The sequence below is a fragment of the Acinonyx jubatus genome, chromosome D1 (genome assembly GCF_027475565.1).
Source record: "Acinonyx jubatus isolate Ajub_Pintada_27869175 chromosome D1, VMU_Ajub_asm_v1.0, whole genome shotgun sequence".
Lineage (NCBI taxonomy): Eukaryota > Metazoa > Chordata > Mammalia > Carnivora > Felidae > Acinonyx > Acinonyx jubatus.
This window is the reverse complement of record NC_069390.1, coordinates 107,240,463-107,255,412: the sequence shown is the minus strand read 5'-3', so window position 1 is coordinate 107,255,412 and position 14,950 is coordinate 107,240,463. Positions and strand designations below refer to the sequence as shown.

General features: G+C 39.6%; 1 protein-coding gene across 2 annotated transcripts in view; it reads right to left on the bottom strand.

Moving 5' to 3' along the window:
- The window catches only part of CWF19L2 (CWF19 like cell cycle control factor 2), a 149,130-nt gene that overhangs the window by 21,711 nt on the left and 112,469 nt on the right, over nucleotides 1–14,950 (bottom strand). Inside the window, exon 13 of one of the 2 annotated variants that reach the window (XM_015082097.3) lies at nucleotides 1,035–1,247. The exons of the other annotated variant lie outside the window; for it this stretch is intronic. Coding sequence (XP_014937583.2) covers nucleotides 1,035–1,247 — 213 coding nt within the window. The remainder of the gene's footprint in view (nucleotides 1–1,034; nucleotides 1,248–14,950) is intronic. 2 annotated transcript variants of the gene reach the window in all.

Genomic DNA, 14,950 nt, shown 5'->3' with positions numbered 1-14,950 from the left:
TCTTTCCTCCTCATGGCTCTTCACCTGCTGACACCCCTTCCTGAAATATCAGTCATTCACATCCTCATGTTGCTTGCTCCTTCCATCTTTCATACCTTCCCTAAAATACCTCCTTACAGGGGGCCTTCTAGATCACCTTCTCAAAAAATACTCTCCCATCATTTTGTCCCATTCCCTTGCTCTATTTGCTTTCTGACAACACTTTCTTCAATCAGGGCAATTATTACTTTATTTTCTGCCTTATTTACTAGAATACAAGCTCCACAAGTACTTCTGATTCTGAGTCTACTTTTCTCTAGAAACTAATTACGGTCTGGTGTATGTCGGGTACACAATAATTAATCAATACAAGAGTTAACTCACTGAATATTTATTGAAATAAGTGACAATTATCAGTAATTAAGCAATCATTAATATTTATTAAAATAAGTGACTACGAACATACACTCTTGATATACAATGGGATATATGTTTGGTCAACAAAGGAATTCATGCTTGGTGCACAATGATGAGTGAGAGTTATCTAGGTGCTCACAGAACTTACAGCCTATCAGAAGAGAGACTTAATACACAAGTAAAATAAGGTAAAAATTTTCAATTTATCAGATATTCTAAGAAGAAACAAATAGGTTCTATGAGAAAGTAAAGGAAGAAGCAGCAACTGCTTTAGACGGAGTATTTCTGAAGTGACTTGAATACTAAGAATCAAGTGCCAACCATGAAAATGACGTCCCACGGCTGGCCAATGCCAGGGCCAGAACCTGGGTTCAGGCGGCTGGGCTCCCAAGTTCAGGCCCAGTGCTGCTCCTCTAAAGAGGAGAATCATACAAAATGTGAGCTTCAAGTCACCTAAATTTTTATGCTGCTCTAGCGAAGAGTCTAAGAATCACAGGAAGTCAGAAAAGAAAACTATTTGCAACACAGAGTAAGAGAAGACCAGACATGTTAAAATCCTGTAAGGGTCTGAAGAAAGAGACAAATCTGGACACAGCACTACGTCACTTCCTCGGGGCCATGAGTGTGGTATTTCTTACCTTAACACCTATCGCAACAATAAGGTGCTTGGGAAACTGAGAGCTGTCAAAACAGTAGGGACATTTTTCCATTCGGGCAGCGAGACTCTGATGCTCGGCAATGGCTTTTTTCCTCTGGTTCTCTTCCTCTGCAACAAAACGTTCTCTCTCAGCTGCTTTGGAGACAAACATGTCATCTAGGGTATAATAGTCTCCATCTGTTTTTCCCATAAACTGAAAAACCAAAATAACAGTAGTGGGGAGAAGGGAGGTGGTTAACGTTTTATTGTATTGCAGCTACCAAAGACATATCTGTAAGTTCCATGGTACAACTTTTAAATTTAAAAAAAGAAGAAGAAAAACGTGATTAAACATTTAAGCTTGATTTTCAAGTCAATCAATCATCATCATCATCATCATCATCACAGCTGAAGTTGACTGAGTATTTACCATGTACAATTTTATGCAATTTGTTTTATGCTCCTGTGAGAATGAGACCATCATCATTTCCATTTACCGGATCAGGAAACTGAACCACAGAGAGGTTAAGAACTACTTTCATTTTAAAATTAGCATACGCTCCATAGAGAACATAAACATTTTTCAACTGTTCTCTCCAGGCAGCTTCTCCCCATCTCCCCCAACATAAACTGTAGCCAGGGGGATGCTTTTAAAACACAAATTTTACTTACTTATTTTATTTATGTCCCTGCTTAAAATCCTCAGAGAACTCCACATTGTGAACAGGATCAAGTTCAAACTCTGGTTTGCCTACTACATCATAGACACAGATAGAATGACCCTGGCAAAGTTCTGTCTCCTGTCTGTAGAGCCTTGGGCAAGTTACTTAATCTCTCTGTGCTCTCCGCACACTTTATTTCCTCATTTCACAACGGTTGTAACAATACTATCTACTGAACAGGGTTATCTTGCTTAATCCTCTCAACGCATGCCTGACACACAATAAGGACTCACAAATGTGGGCCCCCATTATTATTACAATTTTCTTCATAATCTGGCATTGATGACCTTTCCAGTCACATCCGATCACACCCTTACTTGAACTTTATGCTCTGGTCTTCCTGTTTTCAACCCAAAAGTACTGTTACCTTCAGGCTTTGCACATACTGCTCTCTGACCAATTTCTGCCTTCAGTTTAGCCATTTGCTACTCATTTTCCAACCTGAGGCTTAGATTTAGCTGTCACCTCCACAAAAGAACATCCCTGGATCTCCCAAGACCCTCTAGTACTGCACTCCTATCAGTTTCATGACCACACTGTATCATAATTGCTCACTAACTTCTGTTTTTCTCTCATTAGGCTAAGTTCAAAGTTCTATTTAGTCTACTAAGTACCAAAAGTGAACTCTTTCTTTTTCATCATCAAATACAAAGCAATAGCAGGATGCTTGGATCTTATCAGACAGTTACAAAGATTTGAAGACAGCTAGAATGGCTGCATTTATGTCAGAGAAAATAGAATTCAAAGCAAAGAAACGAAGGACACAAAAGATCATTTCATAAGGATAAAGGGGTCATACCATCAAGAGGAATAACAATAGCAAAATTTATGCACCTAATTACAGAGTTTCAAAATACATGAAGCCAAAACTTGACAGAACTGCAGAAAACTACGCGTCCACAACTGTAGTCAGAGAATTAAACACATTCTCCCAATAACTGATGGAACAAGGAGAAAATCAACAGGCACACAAGACTTGAACAAACTATCCAAAACTCTGACCTAACTGACATCGACAGAAATTCTATCTAACATCCGCAAAATAAACATTCTTCTCAAGTGCACAAAGAACATTTACCAAGATAGAGGGCATTCTTAGTTATAGCACAATTCCTAATAAATTTAAAAGGATTCAGGTAACGTAAAGTATGTGCCCTGAACACAATGGAATTAAATTAGAAATCCCAGCAGAAATACATTTGGAAAATTGCCAAGTACTTGGAAATTAAATAGCCCAGTTCCAAATAACACATGTATGGAAGGAAGGAAGGAAGGAAGGAAGGAAGGAAGGAAGGAAGGAAGGAAGGAAGGAAGGAAGGAAGGAAAGAAGGAAGGCAGGAAGGAAGGAAGGAAGGAATGAAGGAAGGAAGGAAGGAAAAATCAGAAAGTATTTTGAACTGCCATTAAAAAAAAAAATGAGAATTTGTGGGATGGTGCTAAAGCAGTACTTAAAGTGATAATTACAGCACCAAACACCTACATCGGAAGACAAAAAAAAGAAAGAAAAAAGAAGAAAGGCCTCATGCGAATTAATGATGTCAACATCCACCTTAAGAAATTTAAGAAAAGAATAGAAAAGAGAACGGAATGTAAACAGAAGATTTCTAAGATGTCATTATTGATAGAACTAGGTAAAAATCAGAAACCAGGTACTAATTATTAGATATAAGGTATCTGTCTGAGCACAATAGCTTCCTTTTCTATACTAGAATTTATTTTTTATCTTCTACTTTTTCTCCATTATTGATCCTTGTTTATACCTCTCTACTGTGTCAACTTTGTCTATTTATGTGAACTGCCCTGACTTACAAATTATTATTTTAACTTCAGACCTTTATCTCGACCGTAACATATAACATTTAAAAATATCAGAACTAGTCACTAATTATTTTCATAACAGTGACCAACCATGTGCTAGGTACTAATAGAGACCTTAAGTACTCTCTCATCCAAATATCCCTACAACATAGGAATGAATTGTCACTGTCACTTGTTAGATTACAATACAAAGCTTAAGGTGCCTGCGTGGCTCAGTAGGTGGAGCATCCGGCTTGGGCTCAGGTCGTGGTCTCATGCTTCATGAGTTTGAGCCCCATACTGGGCTCACTGCTGTCAGCACGGAGCCAGTTTTGGGTCCTTTGTCCCCTTCTCTGTCTGCCGCTCCCCCATTTGTGCTCTCTCTCTCAAAAATAAATAAACATTAAAAAAAAAAAAGCTTAGGAGAGACTAAATAATCAAAATCACATAGCTATTAAGAGACAGGAGCAAGAATCCAATGTAGGCCTATCTGACTATAAAAACGAAGAGTATATGACATTCAGGGAGCCCCTCTCACTTAAGAAATCCACCTTTAGGGGCACCTGGGTGGCTCAGTCAGTTAAGCATCTGACTTCAGCTCAGGTCATGATCTCGCAGTTTATGAGTTCGAGCCCCGCGTTGGGATCTGTGCCGACAGTTCAGAGCCTGGAGCCTGCTTCGGGTTCTGTGTCTCCCTCTCTCTCTCTGCCCCTCCCCTGCTCAAGCTCTGTCTCTGTCTCAAAAATAAATAAAACATTAAAAAAAAAAAAAGAAAAGAAATCCACCTTTAAAAGACAGAAAGGGTGTATTTTAAATATAGTCTATGAAGCAGAACAGAGAATTCGAAGAAATCTTAAATGTCATCTAGAATAAATACACCCAAATGACTTAAGGTACTTATCAGAGACAACACAGACATCTAACAGGTATCGATCTTTTCTAAAGTATATTAATGAAGCAGAATACATACCTCCACATGCAACTGTCCCTTCACATGTACACTGTTATAAAAACACTGTTATTAAAACCAGTTCATGAGTGATCAGGGAAAATTCCCTGATTCAATTCAAATCAAATCTTTTGTATACAGAAGATAGTGCTTCTATACTTTAAATCTATGTTTCATGGACGTTGCCAAACTTCTCTGATTGATTCATAGTATTGAATTAAATAGAGGACAGTCTTGTCTGTTAAATCTGCATAATTTTTTAACACAATACAAAACTGATGCTTCAACACAACTACAATCCTCTCCTCCTACACCCTCTAATTATTTGAATTTTTCCCATTATCTTCTCTGTGGGATTTGATCGAAAATGTTTTCAACTTATTAATCATGTACACATCTCCTGTGATCTTCAGCCCACCATCTTCCTATCTGACAACAAAAAAATGTTTTAATGGACAGAATGTTAACACAGAGTGGAGAATTGAGTCTAAGAAGGAAAAAAAGCAAAAACCTTGTCAGAAGAAAGGAGGTGAAGAAAGAAAAGAAGGTATGAAAATAAAACTCTTCATCATTTAAAAAGTCCTAAAGAAAGCAGATGGGATGATTCAAGCTCAAGTTCATACATCATAAATTTTACAACTCTGAGAACCTCTTCCAAATAAATGAGAAAAATGTGGTAAAACAGTTACAACATTAAAAAACATAAGATAAAAGAAAGGAGGGGGAAGATTACCCAAGTGATTTAGAGATTCAACACAATGCTTATCAAAATCTCAATAATGTTTTTTGCAGGAAGAGAAAAATCTACCTTAAAATTCACATACGATGGGTCTCAAGGGACTACAAACAGACAAAATAATCTTGAAAATGAACAAAGGTAGAGGTCTCACACTTCCTGATTAAAAAAAAAAAATTAACGTTTATTCATTTTTGAAAGACAGAGAGAATAGAGCATGAGCTGGAGAAGGGCAGAGAGAGAGGGACACAGAATCCAAAGCAGGCTCCAGGCTCTGAGCTGTCAGCACAGAACCCGATGCGGGGCTCCAACTCATGAACTGCAAGATCATGACCTGAGCTGAGGTCGGATGTTCAACCAACTGAGCCACTCAGGTGTCCCTCATACTTCCTGATTTTAAAATTTACTGCAAAGCTACAGTAACCAAAACAATGTAATATTATCATAAAGATGGACAAACAGACTAACAGAATAGAACAGACAGATCAGAAATAAGCCCTCTCAAGTATGCTGAAAATACTCACAACAAGGATGCCAAGATCACTGAACAGGGAAATGACAGTCTCTTAAACAAATGGTGTTGGGAAAACTGGATGTTTACATGCCAAAGAAAAAAAAAGAAAAAAAAGAAAATTTGGACCTTTAATTTACACCATATATAAAAATGAACTGAAAACAGATCATAGACCTAAACCTAAGAATTAGAATTTTTAAACTCTTGGAAGAAATCATAGAGGAAAAGCTTCCTAACATTAAATTTGGTAATGATTTCTCAGTTATGATGACAAGTCACAGCAACAAAGAAAAAATAGATAGGATGGATTTCATCAAAACGAAAAACTTTTGTGCACCAAGGACACTGTCAACAGAAGGAAAGGCCGCCCACAGACTGGAAGTCTTTGCAAATCATATATCCAAAATATATAAATAACTCCTAGAGCTCAACAACAACAAAAAACAAAACAAAAAAACAAGCAACCCAATTTAAAACTAGGTAAAGGTTCTGAGCAGACATTTCTCCAAGGAAGCTACCCAAATGCCCAATTAGCACAGGGAAATGCAAAAAGCAAACCGACAATGAAGTTACCACTTGAGGCTCACTAGGATGGCTAGAATCAGAGTCAGAGGGGAGCCTGGGTGGCTCATTTGGTTAAGCGTCCGACTTGGGCCCAGGTCGTAATCTGAATATTCGTGACTTTGGGCCCCGTGCTGACAGCTCAAAACCTGGAGACTGCTTGGGATTCTGTATCTCCCTCTCTCTCTGCCCCTCCCCCATTCATTCTCTCTCTCTCCTCTCTCTCTCTCTCTCTCTCAAAATAAACAAACATTAACAAAAATTTTTTAAAACAGAGTCAGATAATAACAAGTGTTGTCAAGAATGTGGAGACACTAGAACCCTCATGCAGTGTTGGTGGGAATGTGAAACGGTATAGTTTCTTTGGAAAACATTCTGGTAGTTCCTGAAACAATTAAATACAAACTAATAAATATGCAACTAAACATATGGATTACCACACAGCCCAGTAATTCCACTTCCAGGAGGAATGAATCTGGAACATGAATCTCTACAGCAGCATTATTCATAACGGCCAAAAGATGGACACAATGTGAATGCCCATCAACTGATGAAGAGATCAACAACGTGTAAAATCTGTATGACAGAGTATTATTAGGCTACAAAAAAGAAATTAAGTACTGACACCTGCTACAACGTGAATTGTAAAAACATCATGCTAAGTGAAAGAAGCCAGTCACAAAATCACTATCAACATGAAATATCCAGAGAGGAAATTTACAGACACAGAAAACAGATCTGTGGCCCTTGAGGGTGGGGATGCAAGGGGGGGCCGAAAGGGTTAGGGGGTGACAGCTAAAAGTTACACTATTCCTTCTTGAGGTGAAAGAAATGTCCTAAAACTGACAGTCTCAAGGGACTACATGTCTGTAAATATGCTAAAAACCACTGAATTGTACAGTTTAAGTGGGTGAATTATATGGTATATGAATCATATCTCAATGAAGCTTTTAAATAAAAAAGTCACCTTAACCAAAGAGAGGTCTGGCCTTTGTCTGTGCCCCTGGAAGGTTATCTTTAAACTCCTGAAATGTCCCTTCTGGTAAGAGCGGCTTTGTTTACCTGGGGACTTTTGGTCACACCAGACAGTCTACACTAACAGTGTGATTTATGTTCGGGGCTTTGGGCCACACATCATCAACTCTACCTCAGGAGTGGCTGGAAACTAAGGTCATCCTCACAAGCAACAAACCATGTCTACATGACCAAACCCCAATAAAAACCCTGCATGCTAACACTTGGGTGCACTTCCCTAGTTGATAATACTCTGGCCACATTTCACACATCATTGCTGGGAGAAGTTCGCCCTGTCCACAACTCAATGGGACGGGACAAATGGAAGCTTCAGGCTTGGAACCTCCTAGACGCAGCTCCATACACCTCTTCCCTTGACTGAGTTTATATCTGTATTCTTTCAGCAAGTGTAACAGCTTTTAGTGAATTCCGTGACTTCTTGCAGTGAAATATCAAACCAAAGGGTAGCCCTGGGGATCCCTGAACTTGCAGCTGGTGTCTTGGGGAGTCTAACACCGTGGAGACATAATAACCAAATGCAATGTACAAACACTGGTCAGATTCTGGATCTCAAAAAAAAAAAAATTACAAAAATTTAAATGCAGATCATAAATTTTTTTAATGTTTACTTATTTTTGAGAGAGAGAGAGAGACAGTGTGAGTGGGGGAGGGGCAGTGAGAGAGGGAGACATAGAATCCGAAGCAGGTTCCAGGCTCTGAGCTGTCAGCACAGAGCCTGAAGTGGGGCTCGAACCTACGAGCCGTGAGATCACGACCTGAGCCAAAGTCAGACGCTTAACCGACTGAGCCACCAAGGTGCCCCTAAATATAGGTTATAAATGAACACTTTTCAAGTAAACATATGGTTCTGCACAAGACACAGACACCACCCAACAGTGGACAGTGGCAGCATGGCAGCTCCACACCGAGACGGCCCTGAGGGCAGTGGGGACAGTGGGGCAAGGAAGTCCTCTCAGTGAGAACTCCGAGCATCTGGTTCGTGCGGCCCGGAAGGAGGGATGGGCAGAGCCACAAGTCTGAACTAATCTGTGATCTAGGGCTGATGGTCTGGTTGGATGCTCAGGGACCTGGACGTAACACAATCAGAGAACTAGTAACAAGGTCTGGGGAAGAAATACGTGGACAGATCTCTCTCCAAACTGATACAGAGTACAAAGCCATTTCCAGCCTTTGTGAAAACATTTATGTCACTAGCCACTCCGACCTTTGTCCAAATAAGGTTATGAATGGGGTGAACAGGCTGGGACGGAAGTTGGGAGTGGGCTCAGCAACATGACCTTCCACTTATCAGAGCTGATCCGGCTACAGCCACTGCTGAAGACCCAATCCACGAACAAGAGAGATCACACTGTGCCCCTGATCGGCACCAGTTACCTGATGACAGGTTGGGCACACTGGACTGCTTCTGTCATGGAAGGGGAAGGACCCTGTACTTGCTGGAAGAGACGCTTACTCTGGATATGGATGGATTTACATGCAATACTTTTGCCAAATATACTATCTCTGGACTCATGTCACCATGGTATCACACGCATTCCTGTGACCAAGTAACTAATCTCCTAGCAAATGCACTGTGGCAATGGGTCCACGCCCACTGCATTCATTATGCAATGATGATCACCACAGTCCCATCATGCCGAGGTAGCTAGCTGACTGAACAGTAAACTGGCCTTTTCAAGGTTTAACGAGAAATGCTGGCTAGATGGCCCCTAGGGGGCTAGGGCAACGTCCTCCAGAATGCAGTATGTGCTCTAAATCAACATCCAAACGATGATGGGATCTCTCTCACTGCCAGGATTCACAGGTCTGGGGAACTAGGGGAAAAAACAGGAGAGACTCATCTTATCATTAGCCCTTATGATACACCAGCAAAACGTATGCTCCCATGCCTCCGACATAAGGCCCTACTGGTATACAGGTGTCAGTTCCAAAGGGAGGAACACTTCTACCAAGGGACACAACAGTGACTCACTGCACCTGAAGGTGACACGGCCACGGGGCTGCTCTGACCCCTCATTCCACTAAACCAGAAGGCAAAGAAGGCAGTTACCATCCTGCCTGGAGTGACTGATCCTGACCAAGGGCGAAATGGGTCGGGCACTACCTCACAGAGGCAAGGCGACGTGTATCTTGAATGTAGGAGATCTTTTAGGGCACCTCTTAGTATTCTCATGGCCTGTGATTCAAGTCACAGATAAACTACGACTCAAATTAAGGCCACTAGGAAATGGCTCAGACCTTCAGAATGAAGACTTGGGTCCACCCCGCCAGGCAAGGAACCTTGAGGGCAAAAGGAATATGGAACGGGTAGTGGAGGAACGTGGTTATACACACTAGCTAAAACCACATAACCAGTTTCAAAAGTTAATACTATAGTAATTACAGTATCTCTTCACTACTTTGATACGAGTATGTGTGAATCTACATTTAAATATTAACCAAATGTTTTCTTCTCTTCCCTCTCTCATCTCTTTACCATCTAACATAAGTACATTAAAAGTAGCTTTGTGGGGCACCTGGGTGGGTTGGTCAGTTGGGCATCCAACTCTTGATTTCAGCTCAGGTCATGATCCCAGGGTTGTGGGATCCAGCCCAATGCTGGGCTCCACACTGAGCATGGAGCCTGCTTAAGATTCTCTCTTCCTCTCTCTCTGTCATGCTCTGTCTCTCTCTAAAAACATTTTTAAAAATTTAAACATGTAAAAATTTTTAAAACTCCAGGGGTGCCTGGGTGGCTCAGTCGGTTAAGCGTCCGACTTCGGCTCAGGTCATGATCTCGCAGTTTGTGAGTTCAAGCCCTGTGTCGGGCTCTGAGCTGTCAGCTCAGAGCCTGGAGCCTGCTTTGGATTCTGTGTCTCCCTCTCTCTCTGCCCCTCCCCCGCTTACACTGTCTCTCAAAAATAAACAAAAACTTAAAAAAAATTTTTTTTAATTTTAAAAATCCAGAAGTAGCTTTGTGTTCTATTGTGGGGAAAGAGTTAGCATATTTTTGGTTGTATGTGGGACAGTTGTATCATGTTAGACAGAAGCACGATTTTGTTAACTTTCTTTGTTTGGAGATTAAATACAGCTTAAGGAGACGTGCCGAAGTAAAAAGCCATGGGTGTGGTTACTGTCAATTTGACTACTCTGAGAGACATTTTCCAGAATTCCCTTTCCTGTGTGTTTCTGGTCAAGGTGGGCAATGGGAGAAACTCTCACAGGAGACGTCGAAAACAGAGACGAAGTCCAGCCATTGTCCAGTATACACTGTCAACTTATCTGCTGGTTCGCCTCCTGTATGAGGCAGCCGCTGGATCTGCACCTGCTCCCCCATTGCCTCCCTTCCCTTCAGCTTCTCTGAGCTCTGGGCCAGACGTGTGTATGTAGCTCCTGGCCTAGTCTACAGGATATCCACACTACCAAGGCCAGAGGCAACAAGAACGGATGTGTGTTTCCTGCCCACCCTTGAGAGCCCCGGCTCATGCTTGTGGGTTCCAGCTTATTCTTGGTCTCAGTCTCTTTACATTCCTTTTTCCTTCCCAAGTGCCTGCCTCTGGGCTCAAAGACACAAAGACACAAACACAAGAGCCTGAAGTGGACTGCTTACCTAGCTCCCACAACTGTACAAGTTCAAACCCCTGTAAGAAGCCTGTGTCTCTGTCTTTTATTCTGTTTCTCTGACTGAAAAGTGACTGGTACAGATTTAACCTATAAATAGCAGTAACAAGCTGCTTTTGTTCAGAGGCTCTGCTTGTACATTTTTTCAAGAATGTTCCAAGAATAATATTATTTTTTAAATATCATTAACCACTGTGCAAAAATAGGTATATAACAGTATACAGAATTCAGATATTTCAAATGTCAACTGCATAATACGTGATTGAAAATTAATAATAAAATGAAACCACTCCTTTTCAGCTCCAGTCCATTATCTCTAATGACTAAATCCAATAGTATTATTTTAGTCTGGTCTAATCTGAATGTGATCAACCACCGTCCTGCTCTGGTCGTATGCCCTGGTTGCTGTGTTATAGAAAAGTCATTAAATTTTGCAGTCGGTTTCACTATAAACTCACAAGCGGAACTGGCTCTTCAACACCATTCTGAAAACCTCCCATTGTGCACAGTGGCTCGATCACCATCGAGCCCTGGATGCTCCACGAATCTTCCTCTCACTCCCGGTAGAAGACCTCAAAGAAAAGTCAGACAAGAACTTCCTCATCTTCCCACCAGTGGACCTACTGACCCCCAGCAAACGCTGGCTCCTCCTCCTTCCCCCCTGCCGCACTGGAGGGCACCTGTGCCTCTGTGGGAACAGCCCCGTCGTCCACTCGCTGGGCCCCGACCCCACTTCATACTCTCTGGGTACGACGCACCCTGCAGGGAGCTTACAGATGGCACTCAGGACTTCCTCTTCTCCCGCACCATTAGTCTTTCTTCCCCTCGCCAACAACTCTTCCAAACCAGAAAGTGTGTTTTAAGCATGTCACAGCTTCTTCTATTTTAATCATTCCTTTCAAATACTGATCACCTTCCCTCAGGAAGCTAAGCCTCCTGAATGAGTTGTCAAGGGAGGAAAAGAAAGAAGTCAGGGTTTTATTAGAGAGTGACTGGTAGTTGACAATAATGTGAGTGATAATCATATTATGACTGATGTTTAGAATACAACCATTATTATAAACTGCTAGAGTCAGCGTTTCTGAACAGGAAATTTCCAAGTAGGTAAGGGTTTTCCATTTAAGTATAAAAAACATTTCTCATTGCAGTCATTTTGAAAGGCAATTTCCCAAATAGTATTATCAACTTTCCTTCCATGTAAAACATAATATACGTTGACAATGAATTTCATATTAAAAAAAAAGAATGTTATTATGGAAAACAAATAAAACGTAATACATAGAACTTAATTTAATCTTTTCCTGATAATATAGAATAATTACTGGGATAAGTAATATAATGTATCATAACTGAGGAATGACCCTCTCGAGGGCTGGTAGCTTCTATGCTAGCTACATCCACAAAGAGGTCCATGATTTTTTATTCTTTCTCCCCATTTTTCCATCTCATTCTTTGCTCTCTATACTAAGCCAGCTGTCAATTCTCACTGCTATAAGCATTTTTTCTTGTGGTTGTCTGTTTCCTCACTTCCAGTTTGCTTTTATTATTATACTTCTGGTCTAAAACTGGATAACCAAGTACATTAGCATTATTTGTAATATAAAAAAGTAGGGCTCGAGGGAAACCTGTAGGGAATCAATAAATAGCTGTTAAATTTAGAGTAAACATTAAAAAGCTAGCTTACGATCTATAAACGTGATTAGCATCAAGAGATGATACACAAAATGACTTTTAAAACCATGACAAATCATAGAAAAAGGGATTCATAGGTTTGTTTTATATTCTCTGGTACACAATGACATCCTGGCTAGAAGAAACTTTCTGAATCCTGTTTCTTCTACCACTAATCGCCATTCAAACAAGGCATTATTATGACGCTAAAATAGTCACAATAATTTGTTACAAGAAGAAAATAAGGAAACTGATTCCATACATTTTCAAAATTAATTTCAGATCACTCAAAACCAAGACTAACAAGGAAGTGTTTTTCGAAGTGAAACTAAAGCCCACTGGCAAAGACAAAACAAATGACATATTAAGACGAAATAAATGAACTGTGGTTTTGGCCTTCACCCGATCCTTTCGAACTATGTGAAGGACCATATTATCTACCTCTTTGACAATTAAAACGCTCAGAGTTCATAATGAACCAATATTACTATCACCTAGCTTATTGAAAAGAACACTAATTTCAAGTATTAGCTTTATGAAATGATGAGAAATATACTCATGTTTCAGTTATTCACATAACCACCACCTAAGTACATACACAATACAGTTAACACTCTTGATACGTTGCCTCCTGATGATTACATAACCATTAAGTTTAAGTTTCAGTTGAGAGAAAAATCTCAAATGAAATACATCCCGCTATAGCAACTCAGCTGACAAACTCTATTTCTAAAAATTGCTCTCTCCGACACTAGAAAGTCAGCAGCTAAATAGATACGCTGAATAGATCATAATTTATCTAACAAAACCTGTTAAAAAAAAAAAAACAGGACAAGAAAACCCAACAGAATTCCATTAAAACCATATTAAAATCTTATGAAATAAAATAACAAATCATTCACTCCCAGATGATTTAAGTCCTTATGTTGTTTTTGACTCATCTTTGCCCCTCACGAAACATCTGAGGATTAAAACTAACTTACTAGAGATAACAGCTTTTGTGAGACAAAAATGAGTCATTCTTTTGTAAGTGATTGTTTTCTTCAAGGAAGAAAATACCCATACACACAAGTTATCATGCCATCAGGAAAGAGAAGAAATCACGCTGAATCACAGAATTAAGAAAACCTCATCTTAAACACTGAAAATTAAAGTGTGGATATTACTGATGCCATAAGAAGCACTAGAGATTTGACCTATCAGTGACCAGAATCCAGGACAGTTTTTAATTCCACATCCTTTTATTTACTATCCAAGTAAATAAACTTTAATGTTAGCTTTGACAGAAAACTGGCAACATTTTTCATTAGACTATTTCCATGTCTAAAATCTCTAAAAGATCAGGGAACATTTTAGTTACTCCTTGCCATTCTTCTTTTGCTATACAGGTAATTTACTATTAAACTACTGACAAGCACAGGAACGGTGCTCTGTTTCATTTTGGTCTGTAAAACACCTTTCAGAAGACTATTCAACAAGGTTTGTTTGTTTATTTATTTATTTTACAATATCGATATTGCCTAATTATAAGTTTACTTTTCCAATGTTTCCATCTACAGCTTTCTTAGGTCATGCATACTATGCCAGGAAGTAAAAACTTCCTGATCCCTCCCTAAAGTCTTTGTTGCAAGAGGAACAATGGTAGGAATTACAGGCAGAACTCAAGATTATTCTCCACTGTAGCAGTGGCTTATGTGTAACTCTAAGTATTTGATATTCAAATTACAGACAAATGTTTTTTTGAAGGTGCCATTAAAACCCTGCTAATTTTATTCAGCCAACTTAATAGTTAATATATTCTCATCATGCTATTTTTTTAAGCATCTGAACTTCCAAAAAAAATCACTACTTCTGAAATTTAAAAACTTATATATTTAATTCTGGATCCTGCACACTACAAATTACCCATACATTCCAGGAAACCTGTCTCAGGATCTGACTATCTGAGTGACCACACGTCTCCTCTGATAAAACCTAAGTGACAGTTCTCTGCAGATCAATGTTAGGCCCACTATGAAATTTTTTCAAATGTGGTCTGTACTGGAACAAAGTGGAGAAGGTTGATGATAAAAAGGACAACAATTATAAGAGACGTGCTTGTTTTTAACATAATATTGTTGCAAAATCAAAACAACAGTCATTGATGAAAACAACAGAAAATATATGAATTTTCTATGCAATGTAGTATAATGGTAAAAATGAGACTTCTGCACTCAATTTCAAGCCTCAAGGTATGTTATTCTACACAATAAATATTTATCAGACGCTATTGTGTACTAAAATGTAGAACAGATAGTGAAGACACAATGGTGAGCAGAAGCAGACATGATTC